Genomic DNA, 15,862 nt, shown 5'->3' on the forward strand with positions numbered 1-15,862 from the left:
CTAAAGTTTATAAAAAAAACTTAGTTTACGAATTAATTATTTACAAAGTTGATATAATAGTATACAGTTTGCTAAAAAATTCATGAAAAAAGGGCTAAAAATAACAAAAATATAACACTTTAAATTTGACCATAATTTTCTCCGTTGCGTTTTTTTTGCATCTGAGTGTATATCTTCGATGCAGAAATGATATTTATTTGAATTATATGAATATTTCCTATCCCTCAGACAGTTTTATTCAAACAAATATAAATTTCATAAATTAAAGATAATAAAAAATATAAAACTCCAGAAATCATAATAACTATTTTTTATTAATTTTCACTGTCAAAAGGCTCCTCTTATAATTTAAAGGTTTTCTCCAAATTCCCTCCACAGTTAAAAGAAAAAAAGAACAAATACTCGTCTAACTATTTTTTATTAATTTTCACTGTCAAAAGGCTCCTCTTATAATTTAAAGGTTTTCTCCAAATTCCCTCCACAGTTAAAAGAAAAAAAGGACAAATACTCGTCTAACTATTTTTTATTAATTTTCACTGTCAAAAGGCTCCCCTTATAATTTAAAGGTTTTCTCCAAATTCCCTCCACAGTTAAAAGAAAAAAAGAACAAATACTCGTCTAACTATTTTTTATTAATTTTCACTGTCAAAAGGCTCCCCTTATAATTTAAAGGTTGTCTCCAAATTCCCTCCACAATTAAAAGAAAAAAAGAACAAATACTCGTCTTAACATATAAATGCGTATCATAAACAACGCAGTCTTGATAAATAACCTCGGTCACCGGTTTGACAAGATTGGCGGCGCGGGCAGGCCGCCTACTTTAATCGCGTTTCGACCAAACGGACTCGAGACCCGGCCAGGAACAAAGAAGTAACTGAAACAAACGCCGGCCTGCCGCTCGGCTCGCTTCCAGGATGCGGCAACCGTTCGGCGGTAAACTGTAAACTAGTTTATCAAAGCGGGCCGCGCTCTGGGGGCGCTTCATTTGTTTTATAAACCGTGATAAACGGCGCCGTGTAGATGGAGCCTGGGGAGGAAAGGGGGAGGGAGGCTTGGCGTTGGCGGCCAGCTTTTGTCCCTTTGATCTGAGCGGTGACGGTGGCATCATTCTAAATTTATTGGTATAGTAGGGCGCTGTCATGCACCAAAGCAGGTTAAAATGGTATTTATTGTATTTCTATACAATAAATAGATAAAGATATTTTTGATTTTAAATTAAATTAATATAGGTAATACATGATAAAGAATAATAATAATACCGGGTGTTTCTCAGAAATGGATCACCTCTATAACTTTTTTATTTTATCTTTAAAAAAACAGATTTGGTACGTTTGTATATGACATAAATCCGGATTGATTGAAGTATTCAATTGTTTTCGGTTATTTCCTCTTTTTACCGGAAATGACTACAACTTTTGATTTATAAATAGCATCCTCGTAATTTGTTTACTTTATTTGGTCGAAAATGACACTTTGAATAGAATGACATTGTCGCTTAAAAAAATCTGTATTAAAAACACTAATTTTTACTTTACTCAAGGGGCCTTAGAAAAATAGATTTAATTGTCTAACGTTTTTCAGGTCTTGTACTGGCTGGTTAAAAAAATCCCAAATTGTATGTTTAATCACAACTCAATTTTTTCAAATGAAACGATGGGCTCATTAGCATATTTGGAAAAAGCATTTTTTACGAATAATTTGGTTCTACATACTTGGTATTTCGACTCAAATTATCGTTACATTTATGACCATGGCACTTTAAATTGAAATTTAAAATGCTATATGTTAATGCTATGGGAAAAGTTATATGTTAATGCTATGGCATTATATTCAGAATATTATTTTCTATCAAATGAAGTAAAAAATACCGAGAATATAATTTAAAAATCAAAAGTTGTAGTCAATTCCGGTGAAACAGGAAGTGACCGAAAAGAATTGAATACGTCAAGCAATTCTAATTTATGTCAAATATTAACATACTAAATCTAGTTTTTTTATCTGAAAAGATAGGAAAGTTATAGGGATGAGCCCCTTCTAAGAAGAAGCCGGTATATTAGGCAGAAATTAGTTACCTATGTAAGTAGAAAAAAGTATTGTATCTGAAAAATATTGAAGATAATATAGCCAAGGATATGTTGTACAACATTATTAAAAATAAAGTCTATGGAAGTTGAAAGTCAACCTTTTCTTAATATCATAAATGAGTCGGGATATATCATCAGAAAATCTAAACATAAAACACAAAAGACAGTATAATCGAAAAAACATCGTCCTTGTGGCTTATGCCAGCGATCTTCATTTCCAATGCATTTCTGATGCTTTTTTGGATCGTATGTTATTTGTTTCATATTCTAAATATACTCTGGTTTGTAAACTAAGATTATATTTCTCAAAATAGTCTGTATTTTTTGCCAATGGGAAAAAATCTACACAATAAAAAAGTTAATTTTTGTAAACCCACTGTGTTGAAACCAAATGAAAGCCAAGTTATCAGTGACTTTTTACTAGTATAACAAATTTGTCCAGCTGACAAAAACTGCCACTTAACTGTTTGAGGAAGTATCTAAAGTATATAATAATAATAGTATAATAAATATATAATAATAATAGTATAATAAATATATAATAATAATAGCTGCCGTATATAGCGTTTAACGCCTTGGGAGTAGCAAGTTACAGCTTGTAAGAGCTAGAGCTTGCTAGAACCGTCCGGTATACAAGGAAGGTAATGTGTATCCGAAGTACTCATTTAAGGTTGAGTCGACCTAGGTACCCAAACTATTTTTATTTTAATAAAAATATTCGACTGATGAAATGCCGGGGGTAGGATTCGAACCCACTACCTTGAGATTGGTAGACGAGAGCCTGTACCCCTACGCCACCGGGCACCTTATCTAAATATAACTATTAAAAAAACTTTTTTTTTGTAGCAGCTATTATTAAACGTTGGCTTTCATATCACGTCTATTATGATTTTTTTTCTTGCGAAGATGGGATGAGATACGTCCTGGAACAGCTAACCATTTTTGTCAATTAATCTAAATTGTTTAACTAATAAAAATCTACCGACAAGCTGGTTTCCCTTAGGATACAACGGTGCATGGTCTAAAAATTAATTTTATATATTGTAGATTTCTCTTTCATCAATTCTACTAAAATGTCTGTTTATATACGGGGTGGTGCATCGTCGTTGGACACAGGAAATCCGTGCAAATATTTTGGCTCCTCTATTAATTTTACAGCTAAGTTGTAATCAGGTTTTTTAAAGGTCTGCCTATGCTGAATACACATGCAAAATTTAAACAACTTTGAACAAGCCGATTTTTAGTAATTTAAGAGAAACTGCATCTATTTTGAAATTAAAACTGAACAGTCAAATGTCAACATATCTTAAGTTATAAAGCTATGATTTTATCATTGTCAAATGTAATTTGTTATGCTGTCTACACTACTAAGTTATAATTTATAATACCTACGCTTAGTGTCTCCGAAATGTACTTTTGTAATTTTTAACTGGTTCGAATGAGGCAAAAGCCGAACTTTTAGAAAATACAATTTGAGATTAACAAAATTATAGGATGACAACTTAACGTACGTTGGCATTTGCCTGGTTTTGAATTGTTATATATCCAGTTTTAATTTAAAAATAGATTCAGTTTTTCTTAAATTATTTATAATCGGCTTTTTTACTAATAAAAAAAATTAAATTTGGCATGTGTATTCAGCATGCGCAAACCTTTAAAAACACATATTTATAATTTCGCGGTAAAATTAACAGAGGAGACAATTTTTTGACAGTTCAAAATTTGCATGCGATTTCCTGTTTACAACGACAATGTATAATAAGAAATACACTCTTTATATGACCATATTTCTTTTATAAATTTATTTTTAAAAATGGTATTTGTTATTTTAAAATTCACCAGGTTTGAACAAATTCTACTAATTATTATAATAAGTAGAATTATATTAATAACTAAGCACGATTTTATACTGTTGAAATAACAAAATATCAAAATGTTAGCGGTTGAATTCGGATAAAATAATTATTTGTTTATTTGTGACATAATTTAATTAAATATTGTTTAGCATGCACACCGAACATTCTAGATTAAATAAAATTATTTTTATTGTTATATTAATATAACAATTTCACGCATTTTTTGTTATACTGAAAGCAAATTAATTTTACAGCGAAATATGTGGCACTTGACATTTAGCGCTAAATAAAAAAATATAATAAATATATTTTATTTTTAGTTTTTGAATATTTAATATAAATTTAATGTTGATAAAAACCATGTTGTTGTTAATAAAATATTCGTCAGATCAATTTTTTACTATATTAATTATTTTAGAGCATCAAACCAAACCAAACACCTGGTGTCTCTTGTTAGCGAAATAGTGCAAGCAGTTATATTTTGTCGAGTTCAGGTTCTTTGATGAGATAAAAGCAATTTTATTAATTTGCCTTGATAAAAGTCTAATAGCAACATTTAAAAAAATTTAATATCATAAACTTGTGAAAGTTTTAAATAAGTACTCATTGATTCCTAATCAAAAAATATGAAAAAAGTTCCTATAAGCATGGGTATGGAAATGCATAGTTTTAGAGTTACAGGATGTTAAAACTTTTTAAAATTAGGTTTAATGTAATTATCTTAAATATCACTATTTTTTTATTTGAAATTGCTGTAGGTTGGACTAATAGTAATAATAATGAATAATAAATTAGGTAAATATATATAATTTATTAATTTTATTTTTATTGTCATTTTATTAATTGTAATTAATAAAATTGCGTTTATCTCATCAAGGAGGCCGAATTCGACAAAATATCAAGATCAAGAGTTAACTTAAAATTGGTATTAAATAGCCTACACAATTTTGATATCAAAAGAAAAACAGTCAGTGGCGCATATGTTTTTTTTTGAAAAATATTCCAGTCATACCCATATGCACGTCCCTGATAAATTTATCGACACTTTTTTAGCATTAAAATATGTAGAACTTCTTTTTAGTAACTTTTACCCTCAAAATTTCATTCGAATCACTAAAAGTACTCGGAAGAAAATTATAATAAATCGAAAGATTATTAAATCTTTAACACCCTGTAGCTATGAAACAAAGCAGAATCGGGCCTATGTTGATATGAAAAATCTTATTTTTACGTGAAGAATCTCCCCACCAGAGATGGCACATGTTTCTTGAAACACCCTGTATAGTTATTTCCAGTGAAACAGGAAGGGACCGAAACTAATTGAACACGTCAATCAATCTTGATTTATGTCATATACTAACAAACCTAATGTCGTTTTTATCTGAAAAAAATAAAAAAGTTATAAGGGTTAGCCACTTTTAAAAAGCACCCGGTATAGTTCATATAATACATAAAACATTTATTATTAATTTTCTGACATTAATCTCTTAAATAAAAATAAAATAATAAATAAAACTCATCAAACTCTTAAATACTGATACAAATAATAATCCCCCAAACAACAGAAATAAAAATAGAAATCTTAATTTACGATATAAATGTGAAAGTCAACAAAAAATAAAAGTAGTTTAAATAATATACTAAAGGAACTAACATTAATAAGATGCTTAACAAGATTTATTTACCTTAATCCTAAATAATCACAGACTAATGTAGCGTTAAGATCGCAATATAACATAGCATTTTATTTATAATCTCCTAAACTCGAGCAATTTAGGCCATAAATTAGGACTAAATCGAAGGTTCAACTACCTGAAACAATGGCTTAAGACACGACATTTAACTAATTCTGCATTAAGGTCGTTAGAAGTCGGCGGAAATTTTCTTAAGGGCCCATTAGAGACACTCGGCACTTATTGTTACTATTATGTTATAAAAAGAATCAATATACTTGGCATCAGATAAAAGAAAATTCGTATATAATCTACGAAATACTTAGTAAATATCATTTTGTTTTTAAAATGTTTTTGAATTCCTTTTTAATGGATTGACTTATTTATTACAACTTATTATTATGTCTCCTTTAATATTTTTATATACAGGGTCACTCTTACATAAGTGCTAATATTTAAAGACTGGTGGATCTCAATAAATAAAATATATGTACTCTCCCCCAGTAACTTTACATTTTTAATTCTTTATTTTCTTTAGACCAACTCGATTTTTTCTGTGTTGTCATTCCTCCTACTAATCTACTACCCATGTTGCCGTATTATCAAGATATTATGTTTTTAACTAAAAATCGAAACATTTTTCAAGAAAATTTTCGAAAAGATAAACGTTTTAAAAAAAAAATATTTTTGCGAAAAAAATTCATAGATGTAGAGGGATACAAAAATATACCTTTAGATATTTGCATTTATTTAAGACGCACTCTGTATAACATGTTATGCCACCCGAATTGTCTTTACAAGATGAGAAACTTTTTTATTATTGACATTTTCAGAAAAATGCATCCCTCATGCATTTTTGCTTGCTCTAAAATCGTTAATTTCGTTTATACTTTTCCAAATTTTCATACCGTTTTAGAGAAACATGAAAATATGGTTGAATTTTTTCTATATCCTAAAAATCAAAAGTTTCTATGGTTAATATTATTTCGGTTTCATTCTTTGACAAATGGTTATTATTTATTTTGATTGGCGTCATATTTTTTGCCATAGTTAAAGTATCATATTTTCCGATAACTATCATCGCCCTTTCTGTAGCACTAAACTAAATAAATTTTGTACTTCTTTTTATATTTTATTATATAATATATAATATATATATATATTTCAATTCGGGAACTTAGGCACTTTCGTCATCTTTTTCGGCGCCATATTGGTTTTCACGTATTTCCTGAGTTGATCCATAGATGTAAACATTTAAGGTGCTATCGCTATTAGTAGGGAGCTATTGTATTCATGTTAGCGTTACACCATTAACGTTAAATTTGGCTTTTGCACTATATCTACAATGTAAGCTGTAAATATTTATTTTAGTTTATAAATAAAAAAATATTATTAATTTTATGAAAAGAACTACAAATTTATTCTGAAAAAGTTTTCTAGAACCACAAGAAAAGTATTAATAAGTTAATAGTTAATAATAATAGAAATGATTAAAAATCATGTTCATCATTGTTCTTTACAATCATTCTACTAAAAATTTATTCTATGTCTAAAAATTAGATTCTACTAAAATTTGAAACACTACATATTAAAATTATGTTTACTGTATTTAGATAAAGTGTAGTGAAGATAAAAGCTAAGATCAAAAAATAGATGTGTTGGCAATATAACATAATGTCAGCCAGATATTCGGGATGTGCAAAAAAACTCTTGGAAATGGGAGAAAACAGAATATAGAATTATATATTTCTGAAAAAACTCCCAAATGTACAATAAAACCTGATAAGTACAAAAAAAATACAACAGACAATACAAGAATATGACTCCATAATACATAACATAATATATACAGTACAAAAATATACCACTAGACATTATAGTAAATATATATTATATTAATATATAAATCTTAAGATACAGGGTGTGTCAACGATAAAGTCCATTATCTTATTTGTTTCGAGACTAACAAAAAAAAATTAAATTGAATAATTTTAGAGAATGATCATAGTCTAAGATTGGCTGCAGGATTATTACGTTCATCATGTAGATAATCAAATCCTAATTTTTAAATATATTTATGAATAGGTGAATACACTTTTAACAGGGTGCCAATGAAAAAGTGGCCGCAACTTAGGAATGTTATATGAGTGCAAACTGAAAGTATATATTAGGATGTATTTGTCGAAAATAGTTTAACTTCTACGGGGTGGCTCCAAAAATTGAGTGAATTGGGATTATTTTTATTGCATTTTTGGCTTCCTTTCTGATCACTTTACATAATCCTAAGATATTATTAAATATGTTTTGTTAGTTTCAGAACAATTACTAAATAAATAAAAAAAAATATTTCAGCCTTTCTTTTTTTTAAATACAAGAAATGTCCTGAAATCAAAACTATATTAGGTGTTTACTATATTTATTCTTTACTTAATTTGCTATAAATATCGTAATCTTAAATCATACAGGGTGTTAAAAATTCTATGCCAAACTTTCTAAAATATAAAACAGTTTTTCTTTGCTTTATTTTAAATAGAACCGCTAAAGATTTTTAAATACTTTAAATACAAAAAATGTGCATTTTTTAATTCCTCATCAACAACACATAATATACAGAGTGTTCCATTAAAAAAAGGAAGAACAACTATTTTATATTTTAGAAAGTTTAGCATAGGATTTTGAACACCCTGTATGGTTTAAGATTACGATATTTATAGCAAAGTAGTACCGACATTCCTTGTATTTTTAAAAAAGTATTTTTAACATTTTGTGTTATAAAAGGCTGAAGTATTTTTATTTATTTATTTAGTACCTAATAGCTCTGAAACTAATAAAACATATTTAATAATATCTTAGGATTATGTAAAGTGATCAGAAAAGAAGCCAAAAATGCAATAATATATGTGGTGTTCCATTTAAAAAAATCATTCCGATTCGCTTACTTTTTTGACCCACCCTGTAGAAGTTAAAATATTTTCATGAAATACTTCCTAATACATACTTTCAGTTTGCATTCATACAATTTTTTTTATTATAGGAGCAACAGATGCCTGACTCACTGTTGCCGGACCCGGATAAAGTAGTAGGAACGACTTCGAACTGTGGCAACCCCTATTTGTGGCCACTTTTTGATTGGCATCCCGTTAAAAGTGTATTACCCTATTCACAAATATATATAAAAATTATATTTTAATTACATTATGAGCTTAATAATCCTGCAACCTGATCCTGTGCTATCAGGTACACAATTTAAAATTAATTTTAAATAAGAGGGGACTCCAAAAAGTGTGGCAGATATAATATTTTTTTAATGTAACACCCAATACAATAATTTTTTATTTTATATTTAGATTCTGCCCAAAATTCTATAACCTTTGTATATAAAGATTGATTGTTGATTTATTATATACTGTAGCTATCGCCAATTTAACTGGTATGCCAGCACTGGCATGGTAGTGGCAATATGTAAATACTTTCATACCAGTGATTAGCATAGAAAAGTTTTTACACAATGCCACTACCATGTCGGTGCTGGCATAACACATTTTTTTAAATAAATATTAAGAAAACTATTAGTTCTAGGTATATAACATTATTTATAATATATATCTGCCTCACTTTTTGGAGTCCCCTCTATATTTAAAATTAATTTACTAATTAAATTTACTCTTTACTCTGTCACTGACTCACACTGTACAACATAAAACAATATGTATGAAAAATAATACTAGACACTAAACACTACACACTTTCTTCTCCCTCAGTTAAATAATTGTCCTCATCTGAATCGGAATCATTCGTGTCGATAATTACAGGTAGAATATCGGAGGCATCAATCAGTTGTTCTTGGGCCCAGGCTTTATCGATTATGCTATTGGTATGTCTGATATAATTCTTCCATTTCTCTGGTGTAACCTAAAATAAAACTTTTAATATAAAATAATCTAAACCACATGTAATCTACCTTCTCAAGTGCTTCTTTCCAAAGACCTAATACTGCATCACTTGTAACAGGATGAATGGCACTAATCTTGGCATCATAGTAGCGCTTGCATTCTGACCATACCATTTCGATGGGATTGTACTGACAATGATATGGAGGAAGTCTCAACACACGATGTCCTTTCTCATTGGCTAATTCGTCCAGTCTGCCAAATAAATGCAATGGAATAAAGTTATAATGTTAAATTAACATATCGCATATACAATTGCATTCATGTCAAAGTAATAAGACTGTTTGTTGACTTACTTGTATTTCTTAGGTGCAACATTCTGCTTGACAATATTCCAAATCTGATCTTTCATTGCCAGAGGTGGTGATTGGATTCCCTTTTCTTGCAAGAAATTAATCAGGGATTCCTTACTCCAACTCTGATTTGGAGTTCATGGAATCATGGTAGTCACCCGATTTAGTGCCTGATTTGAAAACTAAGCTAGCATTCTCCACAAATCCATCTTCTGACCCAGCATGCAATACAATATACCTTAAAAAATCACTATCATACATACCCAAAAATGAAGTACAAGGTACATTTCTTTACAGTTAAACTACAATGTAATCGATATAATCCCATGCATTTATTGGTGCACACTTGTTGCTATGCAGATGTAACGTTTTATGTTTTTCTTTGCATTCACTCTTTAGGTTAGAAACATTATCGTTATATCAGCTGTTTACTGCTCATGCACCTTAGACAAGCAAAGAGAGGGGACGCGTAATCGACATCTACGGCCAATATCAAATTTTGTGATTGGCTCCTAAAAATTGTGTGTTTTTTTGTATTTTGTGCTGTAAAAAGCTTTTTAAAGACTTGAAATAATTATTATTTAAGTATGGTGTTTTGTTGTGCTTACAATTCTAAGATCTGTAATGAGAGAAAGAACTAGGAATCACTTTTCACAAACGGCCTTGGCATGGAGCCTAGCGATTTTCCATCACAAAATTTCTACTGGTAATGCCCGTCCCCCCCTTTCCTTGTCTAAGTGATGAACAATACATTTTGAAAATTTTTAAATTTAAGTGTAAATCCAGTTGGTATATTAATAACTTAACATTTTCCAAACATCAGAGGTTATTATTTGTCTATTTGTCTATTTTTTGGAAAACTGTTTGAATATTACAATTGGTTTTACACTTAAATTTAAAAATTTTTAAAAGTGGAGTTAACTGAGTTGTGCAGTGCATGGCTCATATGTTACTTACTAGAAACAACTTAACAGTTATCATATATTATTGTTTGTATCTCTATTTGTTCCCTTCTAACTGACCTATAAGTGAACCAATGAATATGTAAAAAACATGTACCTTACTCCTTCTCCAGATGTTTTACGAACTGTTTGTAGACTGCCATCTTGCCAGCTCTTTCTAAATCCACCCTTACTGTAAATCCAGGTTTCATCAAGAAATACTGGTCTGAAAGAACAATCAGAGATTTGATTTTCTTTATATTGTCGTAAAAATTGCAGTCTCTTCTGTGCAATATATGGCTGCTCCATTAAATACTTCCTGTTAGAATGCTTGCAACTTTGCCATCTAAACTGCAAATATTTAAGTCCTTTCCCCAACATAGTCAGAGACAACTGAACATCATCAATGTTTTGAAGGTTTGCTTGCAAAGTTTGTAATGTAATATGTTCCCCTATATAATCCCATACAGTGAAAAATTAGATACATATAATATTAAACAATAATAAATTTATTGTAGCCTACCTGCAGCATACATTGAATAAATACGTGTTCTAATTGTATGTTCATGTATCTTATAAGCAGGAATTCCACGGGACAAAGCAATTCTATGACTTGTTGCTGCTTTTTGTTCTTCATCTGTCACGATTCCTCTAGAACTGATTCTTTGCACAGTCGTGCGTGAAATTCCTAAAGCCTCCGATGCTCTCTATAAAACACGTGAATATTTTCGATTTAGTTAAAAAATATTAACTTGATAGTTGTCCAATTACATCGTAAACAGCCGACACAGGCAAAAGGGGTTTTCCAGCATTTTTTTCGAGTTTGAAATACTGGATAACTTTTAATATGAGCCGTTGTTCGTTTTCACTAAAACGGGACGGCATTTTAAACACAAATTAAATCACAAATAACTCAGTAAACACAGAAAATCTCCCACAAAAATATCAAAAAGTGATAAAAATCCTCTTTGAAAAATTTACGGGAAACTATCGGAGCCGTTAAAATTTAACGACAACTTTGACAGTCGGCGTTCCGTATTGTTCAATTTCGGCGGGTAATACAAACACGATGTTTGTCCTTTTCTATTCGTGCTTATCGGACAAGGACGTAAATATTTTATCCGTAATAATAGTAATCAGCATGTGATCAGTATATAAAAAGAATAAAATAATCGTACGATGTAATCAATATAATGGACTTACGTTTTTGACACAAAATTTCCATTTCATGTGATAAACATGGATAAGAGAGAGAATGACAATCTGTGACGAAAGTTCCAAACCTCACGAATTGAAAGTATATATATATATATATATATATATATATATATATATATATATATATATATATATATATATATATATATATATATATATATATATATATATATATATATATGTAACAATATATTTTAAAACAACAAAAAAAATATATTAATTAAGATTTTATGAATAACAATCTATCAAAGAATTAAAACGAAGTTATATTACCAGAGAAACGCGTTTTAATTTTTAGGACATTTTCTAGGACAAACCATATTTTCATGTTTTTTTTTAATTTTCTCTGAAATGGTATAAAAATTTGAAAAAGTCTAAACTGCATTAACCATCTTACAACAAGCAAAAATGTTTATGAATAATGCATTTTTCTGAAAATGTCAATAATCATTTTTTTTTCTTTTGTAAAAACAATCCGTGACATACTGTATGTGTGAAGATGACCAAAATATTTCCAAAAACTATAAAAAACTGAACCATAATAAGATAATTTAAATTAAACTGTCTGTATTGTGCTGTATGTTCGATACAATTAAGGCTATTATGCTATTGTGCAGTCTCTGTAGGGTAAAATAAGTAAGATAATAACAAATTGTTGTTAAAATTTGTTATAATACGTTAAATTAGCAAAATAAACATACTTGGGTATATAGCGGATATACCGGGTGTTACCGTAACTTAATTTTAATAAAATTTTAATATTCAGTACTAGTAATAATTTATTGTTATATACATAAAGAAAAAGTGAACATGATAAAATACGCGGAAAATAGATTCGACAGTGTATCTGACATGTTTCGGTTAATTTTCTCTAAATATTAAAATTTTATTAAAATTACTTTTGACAATGACAAAATCATAGTTTGTAAACCTAAGGTATGTCAGTTTTTGACTGGTGTTTGATTGTTACCTGTTCGGTTTTAATATAAAAATCGATTAAGTTTTTCTCAAATTACCTAAAATCGGCTTGTCCAAAATTGTTCAAATTTGGGTGTGTTTACCAAATGTAGACCTTTAAAAAGTCTATTTACGACTTCGCTATAAAATCCATAGGGGAGCCAATATCTGGACAGTCCAAATTTTGCATGGGATTTCCTATGTTCCCAACGACGATGCAACCCCCGGTATAGTATTTACCCAAATTTAATGTACCCTTTATTTACCCATTGGGTATATCCCGGATGCAAAACATCGGGTATTTACCCAAATTTCAATATACCGGGTGTTTGCCCATCTCTGTATGTGCCGGAAACGATACGTATATGATAATATATATGATAATGTGCACAGACCTTTAGACTCCTTTCACGTATCTTCCATATAATCACACAAATCTCAAAAATTTCTCTCTCTTCAGTCCTTCACCTTACGTGAGAGTATGATGACATCATGTGTTGATTCCCCTCACTCCCTCGGACCAATTTGTCCGACACTGCGCCATATGTGAGGTTTCGGGGAGGTTGTGGCCCACTAGGGTTTTGACTTGGTCTACCCACCTCTTAGGTGACCTTCCAGGTGATCGTCTTCCCTCTGCCTTCCCCTCCACCATCAGTCTTTCAATTGAGGTGCCACTCCTGGCAATATGGCCAAAATATGGGAGGACTGACTTGATTTGATGATCCAATTTGGTTACCGGACGTGTCTCAATTTTTAGTTCTTCAATAATTGAAATGTTGTCCAAAAATATGAAATGTCCAAAATATCTACCAACTTATAATTCAAGCTCAGCCAGGAATATCCTGACTGAACGTTTGAAATTTTGACTACCTAGTTCAATTTAAAAAAAATTGTTATATCAAGCACATAATACTTCAAATTTATTTAATAAAATACTCATAGTCTGATAGTATAACCAAAGCGTTTATCTCGCACACTTACAGTTTTCTAGTTTTAAATCACAATTGAATTTAATCCGTTAAGCTTTCATACCGAAGATGTATCTGCAATGGCGAGTTTTCATGAGCACAATAAATTCAAACTAACGGTTAATTTTCTATATTTAAACTTCCTTCTCGGGAAATTCTCTTAAAGCCACCTCGGCCGCATGGCGAACTGGAAAAGAACAAGCAAGCGGTATACTTTTATTAACTTACATAAAATTTAGCACCTCGAGACCAAGTCTAATATATCGAATTACTTTGTGAACCATCTGCACTTGTTTACGAGTTTAATATTAGCTGCAAGTTCCATTAAAAGACGGTAATTATTAAAGTTAAAGCGTTGTTATTGCGTTAAAAATGAAATATTTTATTATTACTGGGTTAATATTTAATAAAGAGACTGTGATGTTTAACAAAATATATCCGCAGTTATTACAAGAAATGTTTTAATAACTCGAATGATTTTATGTTGACTTAAATCTTTCTATATTCATTATGATATTTAGCGCTAACATTAAAACATAAATGTCAATAATATCTATACTATTACGGCGCACAGTGCGACGGATGGTAATTCTAGCGGGACAAAACCACAGAAGCGATGTGATGGACTTAAATAAAATCTAAGAAGGGAGCAAATGGTCTAATCTGTAGCAACCATATAGTTAAATTTAGTAGATGACATTTTTGAATTTTTCCAGAAAACTGTTTGTTCATTTTTATCAAGAGTTGGAAGTAATGGAGCAATGCAAGTTGTTAATATACATGTATCATCAAAAACTTTTAACTCATAATGTTGCTTAAAATAATGTTTACTACCACTACCATCAGTACCCCATTTAACATACAGGTTAAGTTTGATAGGAGAATCACCGCCATTCGATGCTTAAAGAAGATAATGCCTCTTTTTGAGACTCTATCAATCTTCATGAGGTATGGCTTAGTAATGACTGAAAAATTGATCGCTGAAACCTTCTCCGAAATTGTCATACCATTTGATAACAATTTGCCTTAGCTGCCAAAATATGTTTGTTACTGGGAAATACATCTTTAAGAACTTTAATTTTAACGCATTCCTAAGAAATTGGTATTGAACTTCTGTTAATTTCAAATCCGTAAATACAGCCAGAGCTTCATCAGGAGACAAATTACCGAATTGGATATTGGTATCATTCATTAATTTTTTGAACTCAGTGCTTTTCGATAAAGTTTCAATTATTTGATATCTGCAGAACCAAGACACGAAGGATTTTAACGAATAATATACGTACAATATAATAGTACATACCTTTAGGAATCTTCAAAATAATTTGGTTTTGCAATAGAATGTATAATCACTTGTAAATATTTTGTTTTCGTATAACCTCTACCTTGCTGAGCGGAAAACGACTAAATTTGATTGATAAAAATTTATCGAAATACAAAGAATATATACCTACGACCAAAACATAATTGATGCATTTTTATATCAATTGGAATGTCTTGTAATATGATGGTAGACAACCCTGCATATAATAATAATTGTTGGTTTGTTACATATTTAGCAGTAGGAAATGTGTTCCAACTATTGCATATCCAACAGAATCTATGACCTATTCATCGGCCAATGCCTGTAATTAACAACATTAATAAAGATGCTTTTGCCATGAACTAGAGTGTTTCATTCCATCTCAACCAATACGTTATAAAAGTATTACAATCTACTATTTAATTATCAGTACATATTTTTTGGCTTATTTCTAACAAAACGGTTTTGTCCCGCTAGAATTACCTTCCCCCGCATCCTGCGGCGTGTTCTGAAAAAAGTCTGGCCATCATCATTTTCTTCATACGAATATATTTCAAAACATAAAATAATACACTTCTACCCACACTATCAAATGAACACTGAACATCAAACAAATATT

The 15,862-nt window shown here is 30.0% G+C and overlaps 1 protein-coding gene across 2 annotated transcripts; it reads right to left on the reverse strand.

The window, feature by feature from the left end:
* Positions 1 to 8,526: 8,526 nt before the first annotated feature.
* LOC115878831 lies at positions 8,527 to 12,087 on the reverse strand. Of its 2 annotated transcripts, XR_004049608.1 has the most exons (6): positions 11,569 to 12,087; positions 11,321 to 11,504; positions 10,916 to 11,249; positions 9,860 to 10,094; positions 9,575 to 9,758; positions 8,527 to 9,525 (listed from the first exon to the last, which is right to left on the reverse strand). XR_004049608.1 is itself a non-coding variant. In XM_030895438.1 (3 exons), exons 1-3 carry the CDS (start codon positions 9,913 to 9,915, stop codon positions 9,352 to 9,354), a joined length of 414 nt encoding a protein of 137 aa, XP_030751298.1. In that variant the 5' UTR covers positions 9,916 to 12,087; the 3' UTR covers positions 8,527 to 9,351. The 2 variants fall into 2 exon arrangements, 1 of the variants encoding a protein (XP_030751298.1); XM_030895438.1 differs by having other exon boundaries at positions 9,860 to 12,087.
* Positions 12,088 to 15,862: the final 3,775 nt, after the last annotated feature.

Source organism: Sitophilus oryzae, unplaced genomic scaffold (genome assembly GCF_002938485.1).
Source record: "Sitophilus oryzae breed Bouriz unplaced genomic scaffold, Soryzae_2.0 scaffold_1532_pilon_pilon, whole genome shotgun sequence".
Classification (NCBI taxonomy): domain Eukaryota; kingdom Metazoa; phylum Arthropoda; class Insecta; order Coleoptera; family Curculionidae; genus Sitophilus; species Sitophilus oryzae.